At 36.1% G+C, this 17,531-nt stretch overlaps 1 protein-coding gene across 2 annotated transcripts in view; it reads right to left on the bottom strand.

Annotated features, from left to right (window-relative positions):
* Positions 1 to 17,531, bottom strand: part of OSGIN2 (oxidative stress induced growth inhibitor family member 2) — a 32,842-nt gene that overhangs the window by 9,812 nt on the left and 5,499 nt on the right. For both annotated transcript variants that reach the window (XM_020979719.2, XM_020979721.2), the window contains exons 2-5: positions 15,035 to 15,189; positions 11,503 to 11,639; positions 11,041 to 11,232; positions 6,304 to 6,395 (exon numbers count right to left, since the gene is read on the bottom strand). In XM_020979719.2, coding sequence (XP_020835378.1) covers positions 6,304 to 6,395; positions 11,041 to 11,232; positions 11,503 to 11,639; positions 15,035 to 15,189 — 576 coding nt within the window. The remainder of the gene's footprint in view (positions 1 to 6,303; positions 6,396 to 11,040; positions 11,233 to 11,502; positions 11,640 to 15,034; positions 15,190 to 17,531) is intronic.

Below are 17,531 nucleotides of genomic sequence, written 5' to 3'. Positions count from 1 at the left end.
TTCTAGCTTTTTTAGTAGCATGCCCAACTCACTGATTTCCCCTTTCTCTATTTTATTCATGTAAGCACTGAAAGGTATAAAACTTCCCCTAAGAACTGATTTGGCTACATCCAATAAGTTTTGGTATGCTGTCTCATTACTGTCATTCTCTTTGATGACATTACTGATTGGTTCTATGATTTCTTGTTTGACCCACACATTCTCTAGGATTAGATTATTTAGTTTCCAATTAATTTTTAGTCTATCTTACCATGGCCTTTTATTACATGTAATTTTATTGCATCATGACCTGAAAAGGATGCATTTAATATTTCTGCCTTTCTGTATTTGTAAGGATTTTATGCCCTAATACATGTTCAATTTTTGTGTACATGCCATGTACTGCTGAGAAAAAAGATATATTCCTTTCTATCCCCATTCAATTTTCTCCAGAGGGCTATCATATTTAAGTTTTCTAAAATTCTATTCACCTCCCTAGACTGATCTAGTTCTCAGAAGGGGAGGTTGAGGTTCCCCCACTAGCATAGTTTTGCTCTCTATTTCTTCCCTGTAACTGACTTAACTTCTCTAAGAATGTGGATGCTACACCAGTTGGTGCATATATGTTTTATATTGATATTACTTCATTGTCTATGGTACTTTTTAGCAAGATGTAGTTTCCTTCCTCATCTCTTTTAATTAAATCTATTTTTGTTTTTGCTTTGTCTGAGACCAGGACTGCTACCCCTGCTTTTTTTTTTTTTAACTGCAGATGAAGTATAATATATTCTGCTCCAGCGTTTTACCTTTACTTTGTGTGAAACTCTCTGCTTCAAATGTGTTTCTTATAAACACAGTAAGAGTCTGGTTTTTAATCTACTCTGCTATCCGCTTCCATTTTATGGGAGAGTTCATCTCATTCACATTCACAGTTATGATTACTGTGTATTTCCTTCCATCCTATTTTTCCCCATTTATACTTTTCTCTTTCCTTTCACCCTGTCCCACCTCACCAGTATCTTGCTTCTGACCATTACCTCCCTCAATCTGCCCTCCCACCTATTAGCCCACCTTTTTCTTTCCCCTTTCCCCTCCTACTTCCTATAGGGTAAGATAAATTTCTATACCCAACTGAGTGTGTGTTATTACCTCTTTCAGCCAAATCCAATGAGAATAAGGTTCAAACAATGCTCATCCCCTCCCTTCTTTCACTCTACTGTAACAGGTCTTTTATGCCTCTTCATGTGATGCAATTTACCCTATTTTGGCTCCTTTCCTCTTCTTCCAAAAAAGCCTTTTTCTCACTCTTTTTTTTAAATATCACAAAGTCAACTTATACCCAAACCCTCTGTCTATGTATACTCCTTTTAACTGACCTAATAGAGATACAGTTCTCAAGAATTATAAATATCATCTTCCCATTTAGGGATACAAATAGTTTAATCTTATTGAATAACTTTTTTTTTTCTTACTGTTTACCTTCTTATGCTTATCTTGAGTCTTGTATTTGAAAACAGAATTTTCTGTTCAGCTTTGGTCTTTTCATCAGGAAAGTTTGAAAGTCCCCTGGTTCATTCAATATCTACCTTTTCCTCTGAAACATTATGCTCAAATTTGCAGGGTAGTTGATTCTTGATTGTAATCCAAGCTCCCTTGCCTTCCAGAATACCATATTCCAAGCCCTCTGATCCTTTAATGTAGAAGCTGCTAAGTCTTGTTTGTGCAATCCTGACTGTGGCTCCTTGATATCTCAATTTTTTCTTTCAGGCTGCTTGCAGTATTTTCTCCTTGACCTGATAATTCTGGGATTTGGCTACAATGTTCCTTGGAGTTTTCATTTTGGGATCTCTTTCTAGAGGTGATCAGTGGATTCTATCAATGACTATTTTACCTTCTGCTTCTAGGATATCAGGACAGTCTTCCTTTATAATTTCTTGAAAGATACTATCTAGGGTCTTTTTTTTTTTATCATGGCTTTCAGGTTATCCAATAATTCTGAAACTATCTCTCCTACATCTATTTTCTAAGTCAGTTGTTTTTTCAATGAGATATTTCACATTGTCTTCTATTGTTTCATTCTTTTGGTTTTGATTTGTTTCATGATTTTTCATAGAGTTATTAGCTTCCACTTGCCCAATTTTAATTTTTAAGGAATTCTTTTCTTTAGTGAGCTACCTCCTTTTCCATTTGGCCAATTCTACTTTTAAAAGCATTGTTTTCTTTAGTGAATTTTTTGTTTCCAATCGGCCAATTCTATTTTTTAAGGAGTTGTTTTTTTCAGTCAGTTTTTTGTGCTTCCTTTTCCAAGTTGTTGATCTTTTCCCATAATTCTCTTGCATGACTCTCACTTTTTTCCCCAGTTTTCCTTTTATACCTCTCTTACTTGAGTTTTAAAATCCCTTTTGAGCTCTTCTAAGGGGACTTTTTGGCTTTGAGACCAATTCATATTCCCCTTTAAGGCTTCACATGCAGGCATTTTAACATTGTTGTTTTCTTCTGAGTTTATGTTTTGATCTTCCTTGTTACCATAGTAGGTTTCTACTGCACAGGGGCCACTATACTAAGCTTCTTTTGCTCAGGGCCAGGGGCCTGGTCACTGGCTTTCCACACCAGGGTGTCAGGTGCGCTGGCAAACTTGCCCACTGTGCTAGAGCAGGCCTGCCTCATCCCACACCTGATGTGCCAGGGTTCTAAGGCTGGCAATGTACCTTCTGTACTAGGGCTGGAGACCTTATAGCTGGCCTGCTGTGCCACTAGCCTGCTGAGCCAGGACTGAGGGGTCTCAGTTGCTGATCTGTGCTGTGGCTTGTGCTCCCACTGGCAGGCCCAGACACTGTCTGTGCTGGGTTGTGCTCCCCTTTTACCCAAGTGAGAAAGACCTTTCCTGAAGCCCTTCTATGTTATTTTAAGCTGGAAAATTGTTTCACTCTATCAGGTTCTGTCATTCCATTTAGAATCCATTAAGAGATTTGATTTAACATTGTTTCTGAGGCAAATCGGGGAGAGCTAAGGCAACTTCCTGATTTCTCTCCGCCTCCATTCATTGATGACTTGTTGCTACCCAAAATTTAAACAATCTGTCCTGAAATTTCATTTGTAAATTTTAAGCAAAAGTACCTCAACCTACAAAATGCTTCTCTTAGGAAAAAAAATCTTTTATTTACCACAAACATTTAAAGTAAAAGAAATGTATGATTTTCTACTTTGGAAACATAAATATCTCTAATTTATAATAATAATCTGACCATTTTCGTGGCATTTTAAAGATCTATGTGAAGCACTTTTCATTTAATATTTAACCAGATCCTTGCAACTACCCTGTGAAATGGGTTCTCGTTATCTCTTTCTCTCTCCATGTACATTGTGTGTGTGTATATCTATATCTGTATCTATCTATCTATACACATGTAAATTCCCATTTTACAGGTAAAATACTAAAGCTCAAAATCTTGTGTCTTGCTTACTAGTGTCTAATGTGAAATTCAACGCAGATATCAACAGTGCTTTTTCTACTATACCACATAACTTCTTTCATTTCTTAGATACATTATTACCCACCAAGAGTAAATAGCAATGAAAATACCTTAAAGGATTTTATGACATTAATCTAATATACTTTTTAAGAGGAAAAAATTATTTCTAAAGTGTCTTCTGATTAAATTTAAAAATCTAGCATTAGGATTTAAAATTAAAATAATTAAGTAAAAAACTTAAACATCTACTTGCTATTCAGGAAATACTCATTTCCTTAAATTACCTCAGATTTACAAACATGAGGATGAAAACTTCTAAAATTCAAATATAAGCTCTTTATTCTTATACCTCCAGCAAAGAAGAAAATCAACATACTGTACAATTTCACTGACTTAAAGCTACTTGCATAACAAATTTTTGGATTTTTCATAAGGACAATATTTTCAAAGCTTGTAATGTTATAAATTACCCAGTATTTTGATAAATCATTAAACAAAATCCTCAGGTTGAAGATGAAATAAACTCCATGAAGACAGGGACTAAATATTAATCATGTCTGAATCTAGTACAGTGCTTGTAAGTACTAAACACTCAAATTTGTTTTCAAATTGGACGAAAAGTATAACTTGAATTAATTTTACTTACAATGTGCTAATATGATGGCAGCACTGGAAACAGCATTTTTGTAGACCTAAATACTGGCTGACTGACTTTCTGCTTTATGGTCTACTGTTTCTACATTTGCAATCTCAAAATACAGTGGTTTCTAGGCATTAGGAATTTATATATATCCAAACATTCACTATCCCTAGTGTTTTTCCTGTATTTCTTCTCTGATCATATTTTGGTTTTTTCTCCCCCTTCCCAAGAATTGATTCTGACCCTTCATTATTTTAAGTTAAAATTTCATCTTTTCAACATCTCCTTTAATATTTCCTGTCTAGGTATTTAACTCAGTTAAGGGCTCACTGTCATCTGTCTTGAGTAGTCTGCCAGCATTCTCATTTAGCCAATTACATCTCCTTCTTTCCTCAGATCACATTCCTGTTCTACACTTCTCAGATAAACTATTTACACACTTCCTTCTTACCCAGAGATACACCCATACTCTCACAGCCAGATACACACAAATAACAGTCCAAGTGGATAAAAAGGTGAAGGAAGTTAAGGGAAGGGGATGGGATAAAAAGTTAGTGAGTAGCCAGGTAGGTGGAAAATGTAAGGTTTTACGAGAATAAATAAGCAGATGACTGAGAAAACTGGTAGGAAAGAGATAGGATCACTGGTCAACAAAGAAACCACATAATCTTCTCTATCATTTCACCATGCTACTCAAGTTTCCATAACATCACGCAATAGAAATCAGCCTGTATGAATGAATGCTACAAAGATATCTTTTGATATACAAATGACAATAACTGCATCAAGACTTAGAGCATTTACATAGGTTCCTAAATGAGATCCAAAAATCACTTAATAGTTTGGCTTGTCCACCCAGGAAAAACTCTGAACAGTGCCTATTGTCTAGACTATGATATGCAGATGGATGGACAGTGCAGAGGTTGTCCATTAGTTTATATATCATGGCCAGACACCTTGGATAAACAATAAATTAGCCCATATTAGTTTAGGAGGAAAAGAACAGGAGAGATTACATTTGAAAAACCATAAAATTCCATCTTTTAAATATCATTTTTTCCAGTTATACACGTCTATAAAACACAGAGTAGCAAATTCTTCAATGAATCAAAAATGTGGGTCACCCAAAGGACAACAGAGAGATGGTGGGCATCAGTATACTAGAGCAGTGCTCTAGAACAGTTTAAGAAGTGCTGAGGGGGTTGAGTGGAAAAAGTTTTAAGAAGCCATGGACTAGTGACAAACTGTATGCAAGAAGCAGAATAAAAGATATCAGGAGGTAGCTAGTGGTACAGCAGATAGAGCCCTAGGCCTGGAGTAAGGAAGACCTGAGTTCAAATCCAGTCTCAGACACTTACTAGCTGTGTGATCCTGGCAAGTCTCTTAACCTCTCTCTGCTTCAGTTTTCTTAACTATAAAATGCAAATAATAGCACCAACCTCCCAGAGTTATTGTGAGGCTCAAATGAGATAATATTTGTAAAGTGCTTTGCAAACTTTAAAGCACTATATAAATGCTAGTTATTGTCTTATTATTAACAGAAAAGTCATGTAATGAGAATGAGGGGTAACAAATGGACAGTCAAATGTTGCATTGCAACCTATGCAAACAAGAAAGCTGGATGGAGTTCTGCTTCCCCCTTCCCCATATACACCTCCTGAATATTTATGGAAAGATATGGATAAGGAATAGCATAGGATGAAAAGCAGTTTATGATCTGCATAACTGGAAGAAGTACCTACAAGAGAGATTATTTGAAGTACTTAAATCTATGATGAAGAAATATTCTTTGGGCAGCTAGGTGGCACAGTGGACGGAGCACCGGCCCTGAAGTCAGGAGTAGGTGAGTTCAAATCCGGCCTCAGACCAAACACTTGACACTTACTAGCTGTGTGACCCTGGGCAAGTCACTTAACCCCAATTGCCTAAAAAAAAAAATACTCTTGTAGAAGTATTTCTAGGGAAACATGGAAAAGGCCTCTTGAAGATGATATCCTTGAAGGGCAATATCTTGATGGGTGAGAAAAAGCACTCCACATGGAAAAAACTCTGAACACAGGCATGGTTGTGTGACCTCAGGTAAGTCACTTAACAGCTTTGAGTCTCAGTTTCTTCATGTATCAAATGATATGGCTAAACAATATGATCTCAACAGTTGCTTCTAGCTACAAGACACCTAGAAGTATTTAGCAACTTCAAATTAATCCTTACCTTCTCTTGGTAGCTACCCAATCCTTAAACTTAAGCCCAGGCAACTCCATCCAGTTTCCAAAGCTGATTGTCAACATGGAACCTTCCATATGCTATTTGGGGAAAAAAAAAAGAGTCAAAGGCATCATACATTTGAACAACTCCCTTGATTTTCTTTAAAATCACTAAACATCTTGAACTTCTATAAATTCAAAATGTCTAGACTCAAAGATATTGCAATATCTATGGAGTTCTATATTTGCCTAATAAATTTTTATTTGCATAGCACCATATCACAGAATTCATATATATATCTCTAACTCATACATTTTTTTTAAAAATTACATAATTTTGAACACCCAAATACTCCAGATAATTTTTTGGCTTTGATCATAAGCTGTTCCTGATCAATACATACTTTTTATACTCATTTTAGGAAAAGAAATAAGAAAAATTTTTTTTCTTTTAAATAGAGGAAGTTTATTGTTTTAATGCCTTGTGTCCTATATTCATATTATTATCCAGTTATCTGAAAAATTGCAGTAAACAATTATTTCCTGTTCAGTTATGATACAGTATTATTCCAAAGGCTGGGCTAATCTGCAAGTAATGTTTCCCCTAAGAGCAAGGAAATAGACCATGGCCCCATAAATGATGATGGTCCACAGCTAGAAACTGAAGGGAAGGGGTAATACTGAACCCTTCACAGTCCCACTCCTACTTGTACCTATCCTGCCTTACCTAATACAAAAATCATATCAAAAACAAGGGTACAATGCCCACAATTTCTGTGCTGTCTTTGAGGCCGTTAGCTCCCTTTGACAAATCAAGAACTCTGGCTTCTTGCCTCTCAACTTACTCTTATGGTCAAAACAGCTCAGCAATGGGAGCTCAACCGATGACATATCATTCATGGCTGTTTGAAAAATAGTGGAGGGAGGGCATATGAAAGCAGTAGTCACAGATGCTGTCTGGCATAATCTTCTAGACCTAGAAGAACTGAAGCCAGAACCAAGAGGCTGGAGCACTGGACTTGTCAGACAGGGAGCTGCTATAATTTTTAAAACATTTCACAAAATGAATAGAGCCTTTCATAGCCTGGAGTCAGCTCTTATGCAATATTTGACATCCCAGTCTGGTATATAATGTAGTTGCTTAAATGTCAGAGAGTTGGGCTACAAACTAAATTCCACCACTGATGCATGAGTTTGTTTAGGAAAATTAAAGCATATCCACACTTAACTCTTGATATGAAGTGGGACATTAATCTGTAAATAAAATATAACATCTGATCAATTATTGCCTCCAGAGTTTTTGGTTCTCAAGAGAAAAAAAAAGACTACATAAATGCAGTAAAACCTTAGAAATTTTAGGACCAGAGGGATACCAGTATGTTAATGAAAAGTAAAAGTTCTAAATAGTTTTAATAAATATAATTTTATTCTGAAGTGCTATATGTAAGGCATGTCATCCCTTTAAGAAAGCCCATCACATAAAGTCTGAATTTATAAAACCAATACAAGGCACAGTGATTATTTGAGAAATTTCAGTTTCTAAAAGGACTACTTTAGAAACAAACCTATTGTGACACATATGAAATACTACTTAAAAAAGAGAAACTAAGCATACACATATTTCTCAGGAATATATTTTTTTCTAGGTCTGGACATACAATTTCACTGGTATGGGGAAACTTCAGAGCGGTAACTCCCAAAACAAATAAAGAATGATAAATCATCTGTAACTTACAATCTTAGAGAGTAATCTGTGTGGCATTAAGAGGTTACTAATTATCTCTTAATTGCCAACTCTAATTTCTCAATTCTCATCCTTGATTTCTTTGCAGCCTTTGACACTGCTGACCACCCTTGATATTTTCTTCTCTTTCGGTTTCTGTGTTATTGGTGTCTCTTGATTCTCCTCCTACCTATCCAACATTACTTCTTGGTCTCTATTTAAAGCTTCATCCAGGTCATGCCCATTAACTATGGGGACACCCCAAAGCTCTGTCCAGACCCTCTTCTGCATTTTACTTGGTGATCTCATAAGCTACCATGAATATGATCATCATCTTTACACATATGATTTTCAGAACTATTTATCCAGTCCTAACCTCTTCTGATCTCCAGTTTCATATCTCCAACTTGCTAATAAATAGTCTGATTTGGTTGTAGTGTGGACATCTTAAAACTTAACATGTCCAAAACTGAACTCATTATCTTTCCCTAAACCCTTCCCTTTTCCTAACTTCCCTATTATTGCTGAGAGTGCTATTATCTTCCCAGTCACCTAGGCTTTCAACTTAGGTGTCATCATCAACATCTCATTCTTTCTCACCACCCTCATATCCAACCAACTGCCAAGTCCTGCCAATGCTTCATTAACTTTTCTCATATTTGGCCCCTGCTCTCCTCTGACACTGCAGTCTGGTACAAGCCTTCATCACCTCTCTCCTGGACTACTAGAATAGCCTTCTAGTTGGTCTCTGCCTCAAGTTTATCCCCACTCTGGTCCATCTTCCCCTCAGCTGACAAACTGATCTTACTAAAGCACAAGTCTGACCAAATCACCTTTCTGTTAAATCAAGTCCAGTAGCTCACTACTATCTCCAGGATCATGTATGAAATCTTCTGTTTCTTTTAAAGTACTTCATTACCTGACTCCTTTTATCTTTCCAGTCTTCACACATCTTACTCCCTTCCACATTACTCTCTGATCCAGTGACACGACCTCCTTGCCATTTGTACTCCTTGTACAAGACACTTCATCTCCCGACTCTGTTCATTTTCACTGGCTGTCCCCAATGCCAGGAATTCTCTCCCTTCTCATTTCCATCTCATGGATTCCTTCAGATCCCAGCTAAAATGACACCTTCTGTAAAAAGCATTTCCCTCTAAGATTATCTTCAAAATATCCTCTTTTGTACACAGCTGTTTGCATGTTCTCCCCCTGCCAGACTGTGAGCTCCTTGAGAACAGGGAATGTTTGCCTTTCTTTGTATCTCCATACACACTAGGAAAATAGCTGTCTAATAAATGCTTATTTAAGTGACTTGTCTATGGTTACAAAGCTAGTATGTGTCAAAGATAGCACCTGAATGAAGGTCTTCCTTGGGCCAAAGCATCTGCTTCTAAGAAACAATGATATATACAAAAAGTTCTATTACTGAAATCAGATATAGCATAAATATTAAAATGGCTAAGGTAATGAAAATAATTCACATTTCAAAATATTATTTTTTAAAAAACAGTCAAAAATTTGTTAGAATATTTTAGACCTGGAAAAATCTAGAAAGAAAGCATTCCTAAATGTACTGAAAGTAAACCTTCCTTAATATACTCTACAATTCCTAATTTTCATTCTTATATTGGCTTCCCTCTATTCCTAATATTTTAAACTTGTGACAGCTAACTGTATTTATATGCGGTCTTTTTCTGAGAACTAAAGTACTTCACTGGCAATAACTGACATAAGGCTCTCCAAAAGATAATCTTAAAGACTCTTTAATTTGTTGAGTCCTAGTTTGAAAAGGTACAAATTTTAAACTGGATTCTTCTTACTTGTAAAAACAGAGGAAGAAATTATCCCAACTTTGATACATTCTACATTACACATTTATCTGAGTTGTGATAAAATAAAATAAAATCCAAAATGAAAGTCTAAATGTTAATATTCTACTATGAAACAAACTTCTGAAATAGTGCTTATTAATTCTCACATAATAGGCCAGACTGAATATATTTGATTGCATTAGTAATCAAATTAGAATTCACCACTATTATAATTAATTAGGTCAATATCCATTATCACTTGAGATAACTAAAATGTTAAACGTTAAGTGTTATTCTAGTAGTACTGTGTCAGTGGTGGTAAGGGGGGTATAATGATAGCCATTTATAGGTATGGGTGTTTGTAAACTGGGACTTAACTGTATAGCATTTAACACAAAATAGTCAAATTATCTAAGACTATGTAAATGTCTTGTAAATACCTAAAATTAAAGGTTTTCTTCTCCTTTTAGGATGGCTGTATCTTGACTCTAGAACTTCAATGTTTGAGCAAGAGTTTATCACATTCCAGATGCCAAAATGAATAAAAAGTGCATAATGTCTGAAAAAACAGAGATAAAAGAGGGGCAAGGTATCTTGTATATTTCTAAAAATAGACTTCTTTGTTGTAATTAGAACTCAGTTTTAAAATTGTTCACTGAAATCATGTGGGTACATTTTAGGAAGAACCCTGACAAGCCAGAGAGTGTCCTAGAGAGGGTCACCAGGATGGTGAAGGAATGGAGGCCATGCCATTGGAGAATCAGCTGAAGGAAATAGGGATGTCTGTCTGAGAGAAGACTCAGAGGGGCTTCATTGCTGCCTTTATGTAGCTGAAAGGTTTTCATGTGGAAAAGGGACTACATTTGTTCTATTTGGCCTCAGCGGACAGAATTAGGAACAGAGAGGTCGACTTAGGTTCACTGTAAGGAAAAACTGCTCAACAATGAGAGACGTCCAAAACTCGAGAGGGAATCTACTTGTCCTTCAATGGAGGGCTTCAAGCAGAAAAGCTGGATGACCTCTTGTTAGGGACAACGTGATTCCTATTCAGGTATAGGTTGAAATAGATGACCACTGAGATCTCTTCCAATTTTGAGATTCTGGATTTGAATTTTAAAAGTCAAGCAGGTCTAACCCTAGCAATAACACTTATAAAAATTAGATATTCAGATGCATTAAGAAATACATAAAATAAAATATTACTTACATGCCAAGCCCCACCAGGTGGTCCTTTACCAAGAACCAAGTGAGGAATATAATGATGCTGTTCTAATTTCCACTGCAAAACTGATGGATAATCATACCCAAAGTCAGCATCTGGATGAAGAAGTGTGTCAAGTAGTATTGCAACTGGATTAGATGATCGGCCTTCAAGACCTTCAGACAAGTACTCTAAATCCTAAATGAATTTTTCAAAAAAGAAAGACAGCAGAGTTGAACTGAAAGAGTCACTACTCACTTCCTTTCGTGAATTCAATGCAATGACTAGGAAAAACTTAACACTTAATTTATAAAGTTAATATAAAAAATTATTCAATGTGATACCATTTTGTATAATGGATCTTCAACTCAGAAATACTATACTAATAAAATAATCCAAAACTAGAATATAAATCATATCACTTCCACATTTAAAAGAAAAACTACATTTATGAGTAGGAAACAATACCTGATCAACAATGGAGAGATGTCTAGCTTCTTCTAATTTACTATGCAAAATTGGATTTGGATGTACAGCTTCTGAAGATAAATATGGTCTGTATCCCGATAACATGTAAGAAAGGCAAATGCCTGAGGGTCCATTTCCTATAAAAAGCAATAGTTTGTCACATCGTACAAAAACAACACAAGTCTTATTAGAGGTCAAATCCTAGCCCTTCAAGGGGCTGTTTAAAAATATTTTGTTAAATTAGAGCAACAGTTTATTGAGTACCAATTTTATGAAATGAAACACTAGCTGCAACTTGGAAATACTTTCAGAATATGAAGACGTGTTTGTTTGCCCAGAAATAGGATTTAACCCTATGTAGATATAAATAGTACAGATTATTCAGTCAAATAGCCTAAAGATATTGTGAAGGTACAAACAAAAGTTAAAAATATAAAATCATTCTTCTCAAATAATTTCTTTCTAAAACCTTAGACTTCTAATCTAAAGATGGAACAAATCTTAAATAGCCTTCCTGGGTATACAAATATTCAAACTATAATTAAAAACACCACATCATTAATGACAACTTCAGACTACCTAGGTCAGCTGAGAGGTGCAGTAGTTAGAGCATAGGGTCTGAAGTTAGGAAGATCTGACTTCAAATCCAGCTTCAGACTCCTGGTTGTGTCTGACTCAGTTTCCTTGACTGTAAAATGGGGATAGATTTCACCTATTTCCCAGGTTGTGAGAATCAAATAAGATATTTGTAAAGTGCTTAACACAGTTGCTGGCAAATAGTAGGCACTTAATAAATGTTTATTTTCTTCTCTTCCCCCATCTAACAGAGAAACATCACAACAGTTCCATTAACTTGTTCTGTCCCTGCCTTTATGAAGTTTTCAGCTTGGAGAGATATTTACAGGCTAGAAATTCAATACATTAGTCATATTTTAGTACACTGAATATACCCGTTATTGCTACTGTGCGGCAAAATGAGGAAGTAGTCTCTTTGCCCCAGTACTTATCTTTCAAATATCCCTAAGCACAGGATGTCAAACTATCTCTGAAAGAACAGGCTACACAAAATTCAGGAAGTTCAGACTTACACAGAGCATTCATCTATCTTTAAAAAAAAAAAGTCATATCATTTACAGTGAAATTAACTGATATCTATTCAGAGAGCTGAGAACATACTTCAAACAGATTAGCTATATGATTCATAGTGCATGGTCGAATATTAAATACACACAAATCATGGGCTCCCAGGCTGTCAGGGCCCTAAAAGTCATTTAATTCTACCTTCTCACTGTCTAGGCTCAGGAAGACTTAGTGACTCACCCAAAGTCATACAGGTTATAAGCAGCAGAGACAGGATTTGAAATCAAGTTGTTTCTAAATCTAGTGTTCTCTCCACTATACCATACTGCCTCTCATATTCAAAGACCATGGAAAATATTCAAACTAGATAACTTAGTATCATCTGAAGGAATGAAACAATATACTAATCTATTCAAATACTAAATGCTTAGTTTGGTTGTAAGCTCTTTCAGGATAAGGGCAAGGTCTTCACCATACACTATACTGTATTGTATTCTAATGTAGCTAACAAAGTAAAAAGGAAGAAAGAAAACAAGCATCTATTAACCATTTACTAAGTACCAGGCATTTTGTTAAGTGGGGGGGGAAGGAGAAATAATACATTATAACCTTAAGATATTAAAACAGGAGGTGAAGACAAAATGATGCATGAAACTATTTAAGTCTATGTTAACAGATATATACTGCCTGGAAAACAGCAGGCACCTAATAAATGCTTACTGACTGATATTAAGCCAAATTTTATCTGATATGAGCATTGAGAGTGCCGAAGAATCACTATCTCAGAGTTGAAAACCATGTGGTCTAACCTGTACCTGAAAAAAAATTTTCTCGACAACATCCGCACAAGTGGTCATCCAGCCTTGGCCTTGAGTGACTCAAACCAAACTTCTGAGGGAACATATTGTTCCCAAGATAATCCATTCCATTCTGGGATAGCACTTACTGTTAGCCTTTGGGTTTTTTGTTTGTTTGTCTGTTTTTACATCAAGCCTAAATGTGTCTCTCTGAAACTTCCACTGAGCTCAAGAAATGTAATATATTATAACAGTAAATCCAAGCACAGAACTGCAATGTATGATTACTGGAAAGCCTACCATAAATCCCAGAATCTAAAGCCACACTCAAATTATCATAAAGGTATTGGGATTATAGCTTTCAAACTGGCGAATGGCCCTCACATGCAAAGAGTAACTTTTTTAAGATCTCTAATAATAATCTCTATAATAGAATTGATAATACTAGAATAATCCACAGCCTTCAGCCTAGGGGAACTAACATATTTTGGCTGGCACAGAAGAATTCTTGAGAGGTAAGGAGGGTTACTTCCTGCTGAATTTCTATTGAACTACAGTCCTAAGATTCCCTCTGTCCTCTGACTAGAATGAGGTAATGGGTAGAAGCTTCCCAACTTACTCACCTCTGTAATTAAAAGTTAAGACCTGAATATGAAGAAGTAGAAATTAGAAGGAAATTTCTCCTTGACTTAGATTCCATCACTGGAAACTCCCTGACTACTATGTTAGCAGAGATTGCCAGAGCAGGGGTATAAACTCACTTCCTTTTCTAACAATCACCCACATCCAGCTCTAAAGAGAAGACAGATACTCCCTTCTTTACACTATCCTCTGCCAGCCCAGGAAATGCAAAGGTCCTTAACCTGTTTGACCTGAGACTGAAGGACAGTTTACTCACCTTCCCAATCTTTTTTCCTGTCCCTCTCTGGCTCTACACCCAGTTTCACTAGGCTTGTGCCACAAAAAAAGGGTTAAATCTCAAACTGACAGCCAAGTAATTGAATCCATGCATTTAAAGACCGTCATACAGAAAATGTACTTGGTGAAAATTTGAAGATATTAGGTTATATCTATAAGTATAATATAGATAAGAATGGCTTCATTCATTGTATCTGTATTCCCAGAACCTGGAAAACAGTATTATTTGCTATTAATGAACAGTAATGTTTAATAAATACTTGTTAATTAATTACTATGTCTAATATCATTACATATGGTGGTGTATGTGATGTTCACATGGCTCTTTTGGTTAACTACAGGTGCAGGTACAGCTAGCTCTAGGGTTACATTTACTATCTGTACTCCAATAGTTGCACAGTCACCCCACAAATTTACTGGTTTATACCTAGCATGAAGTTGTTTTGAAAATAGTACAATAATACTAGTACTTCCTTTTAAATCATGATTCCTTAACTAATACATTACAAAAGCCAGTCAACCTCTCACCAACAACTTAACTGTGACTTCACAAATAACAAACATGCTAAGAGAACTGTATTTTAGACTAATAAACTGTTCTAAAAATTTCAGTTTAGAATTTTAGGTAATACCATCTAGTCAAGAGGATCTTGAGTTACCTTTAAATATATTAGAGGTTTTACAAAGTAGTAATGGTTATGCTAGCAGTTTCAAAACATGAAATAGAAATAACTTACCAACTATTACCACAGGCAAAGTCAGTGCTGAGTCTTCAGGTAAAGAAGTTTCTTCAACTAATGGCATTGCTTTAACTTTTCTGCTGAAACTGTCACCAAAATATTGTACTAAGGAATTCAAAATCTGCCCTTCAGTTTCAGGACTGCTATAATTTCTTTAAGAAAAAAAAAAGTCGTAATTAATACATTCATGCAATCATTTACACTCTGAGATCCTCTCAGTTTTTTCTGTCATTTATTCTATCACTGTTAAATTAACTAGGATAGGAGCTTACCCTGTGATTCCACTGGTACAGAGAACTCTCTACTGAGCAAACTTCTACCAAGGCAGGTCAGTGCCTTGTCTACAACTTTTAATCTTAGAGAGCTGTCTACAGCATTGAACAATAAATTAACTTTCCTGGGATCATACAAGTATGTGTCAGAGGTAAGACATTTTGACCATTCTGAAATTCAGTATATTTGTATAATATTTTAAAATGATTTAGAAACACACAACTTAAAGATTATGTAACAAAATAACTTGTTAACTTTATATAGGTATGCATAAAACCTCGCCGAGTTTAAAATATCTGTTGTACTCCCTGCTAATTTACTAATGCAGATGACCAATCGCTGCTGAAAACACAACTCAGAGCTAGTAATTTCTGACGTGTTGTATTTTGGTTTTTAGTAGATGTCACTGTACTCAGGGAATACCTTCTACAAACAGGGAGGGCCTCCTGAATTTTAAATCCTAGATTCACATGTAAAACAGAAGTAAAAGGAATCTATAGATCAACCAACAAGAATTTACTAAGCATTTATTATGTACTAAGCACTAAAGAAACAAAGACAGAAACAAAAGTCTCTGACATCAAAGAGCTTACACAGAATACTGGGAAGACAATACGTACACATTTAAGTATATACAAAGTAATGTTTGAGGAGGAAGGCATTAGCAGCTGAGGAGAGATAGGAAAAGTTTCATGGAGAAGGTAGTGCTTGAGTTTTGAAGGAAATCTGGGATTCTTTAAGAGATGGTGAGGAAATAACCTATGCAACGACACACATATGGGAAATGGAGTGTGATGTGTGAGAATAGCAAGAAGGCTAGTTTGGCTTGACTACAGAGTGTGTGAAGGAGAATGATGAGGCTAGAAAGACACAGGCTAGAGTTTCTGCTTGTGAAAGGTTACACAGTTAGACCTTGGATTTAGGAGTATCACTTAAGCAGCTGTGGAGGATGGGCTGGAGATATGTGGTAGAAGCAAAGGAAGACCACCAGGCAAGAGGTGGTGAGAAACTAAACTAAGGTGGTGTCTTTGTGTGATTAAAGAGATTGGAACAAAGATGAGAAGTTGCAGAGATAAAATCAACATCTGCCAAATGACTAGTTATGTGGAATGAAGGAGAGAGTGAGAAGTCAACAATGGCACTGGGATTCTGAAGCTGGGTGATGGGAAGCATGGTGATGTCCTCAACAAATATGGGGAAGTTCAGATAAGGGGTGTTTTAGGAAGGAAAAAAATAAGGAAGCTAAATTTCAAAACAGTTAGGTAATCCCTCTTCTCACTATAGTCTCTTTCTAGTATATAATCTTCCACTACTATAGTTTCAATGTGCCATCTGTATAGAGATAACTTCCAAATCTATATATCCAGACCTCTCTCTCCTCCAGTTACCTGTTGGACATTTCCACTTAAAAGCCCCTCTTGTACCTACCTTACATATCCAAAGTTGAACCCACATAATCTATCCACCAAATCTGACTCTCTTTCAACGTTCTCTTTTTCTGTTGATTATACCACACTATACTGCCTGTTACCAAGGCTCAAAATCTCTGGAATCATTTTTTACTTTTCTTCTCCCTATTCCTCACCTCTATTCATTAAAGTCCTGCCAACCTCTCTGGAAAACATCTTGTATTCCATTCCTCTCTTTTCTACCCTCTCTTCTTGTAACTTGACTATTATAACAGCCTCTAACCAGTATCCTGGTTTTCAATCCTCACCTTCTCTGATCCATCCTTTATATAAGTGCCATGATTTCTTAGAGAATAGGTGTGACCATGTCACTCTCCCACAAAAAAAAAAGGCTTTCTACTGCTTATGGGATAAAATACAAATGCCTTAGCCTGACATTTCAGGCCCTCCATATCCAGATTTCCTCCACACTGCTCTTCTTTGCTCACTTTGATTGGCTGTTCCTCAATTTATCTACTCCTTCTTCATCTCCTACATACAGAAATTCCTCTTCCTTCAAGCCTAGATTCAGTTTCTGGCTCCTCCATGAAGTCTCCTCTAATTTGCCCCAATTGAAATGACCTTTCCTCCCTCAAATTTTCTTGCAGCACTGCATCTCTCCATTTTCCTTACTGAATTCTACCTTGTTTGTTATTTATGTGTGTTATTCCCCCTACTGGACTGTAAGCTTTTTGAGGGGCAGGGACTTATGTATTGCTTTTCCATTCTTATATACCCAGCACTAGACAGAGCACTACACAATTAATAAATGT

The sequence above is a fragment of the Phascolarctos cinereus genome, unplaced genomic scaffold (genome assembly GCF_003287225.1).
Source record: "Phascolarctos cinereus isolate Bilbo 61053 unplaced genomic scaffold, phaCin_HiC Scaffold_4;HRSCAF=312, whole genome shotgun sequence".
In the NCBI taxonomy this organism is placed as follows: domain Eukaryota; kingdom Metazoa; phylum Chordata; class Mammalia; order Diprotodontia; family Phascolarctidae; genus Phascolarctos; species Phascolarctos cinereus.
The sequence above is the reverse complement of the archived record's forward strand: the minus strand, read 5'-3'. Positions and strand labels throughout refer to the sequence as shown.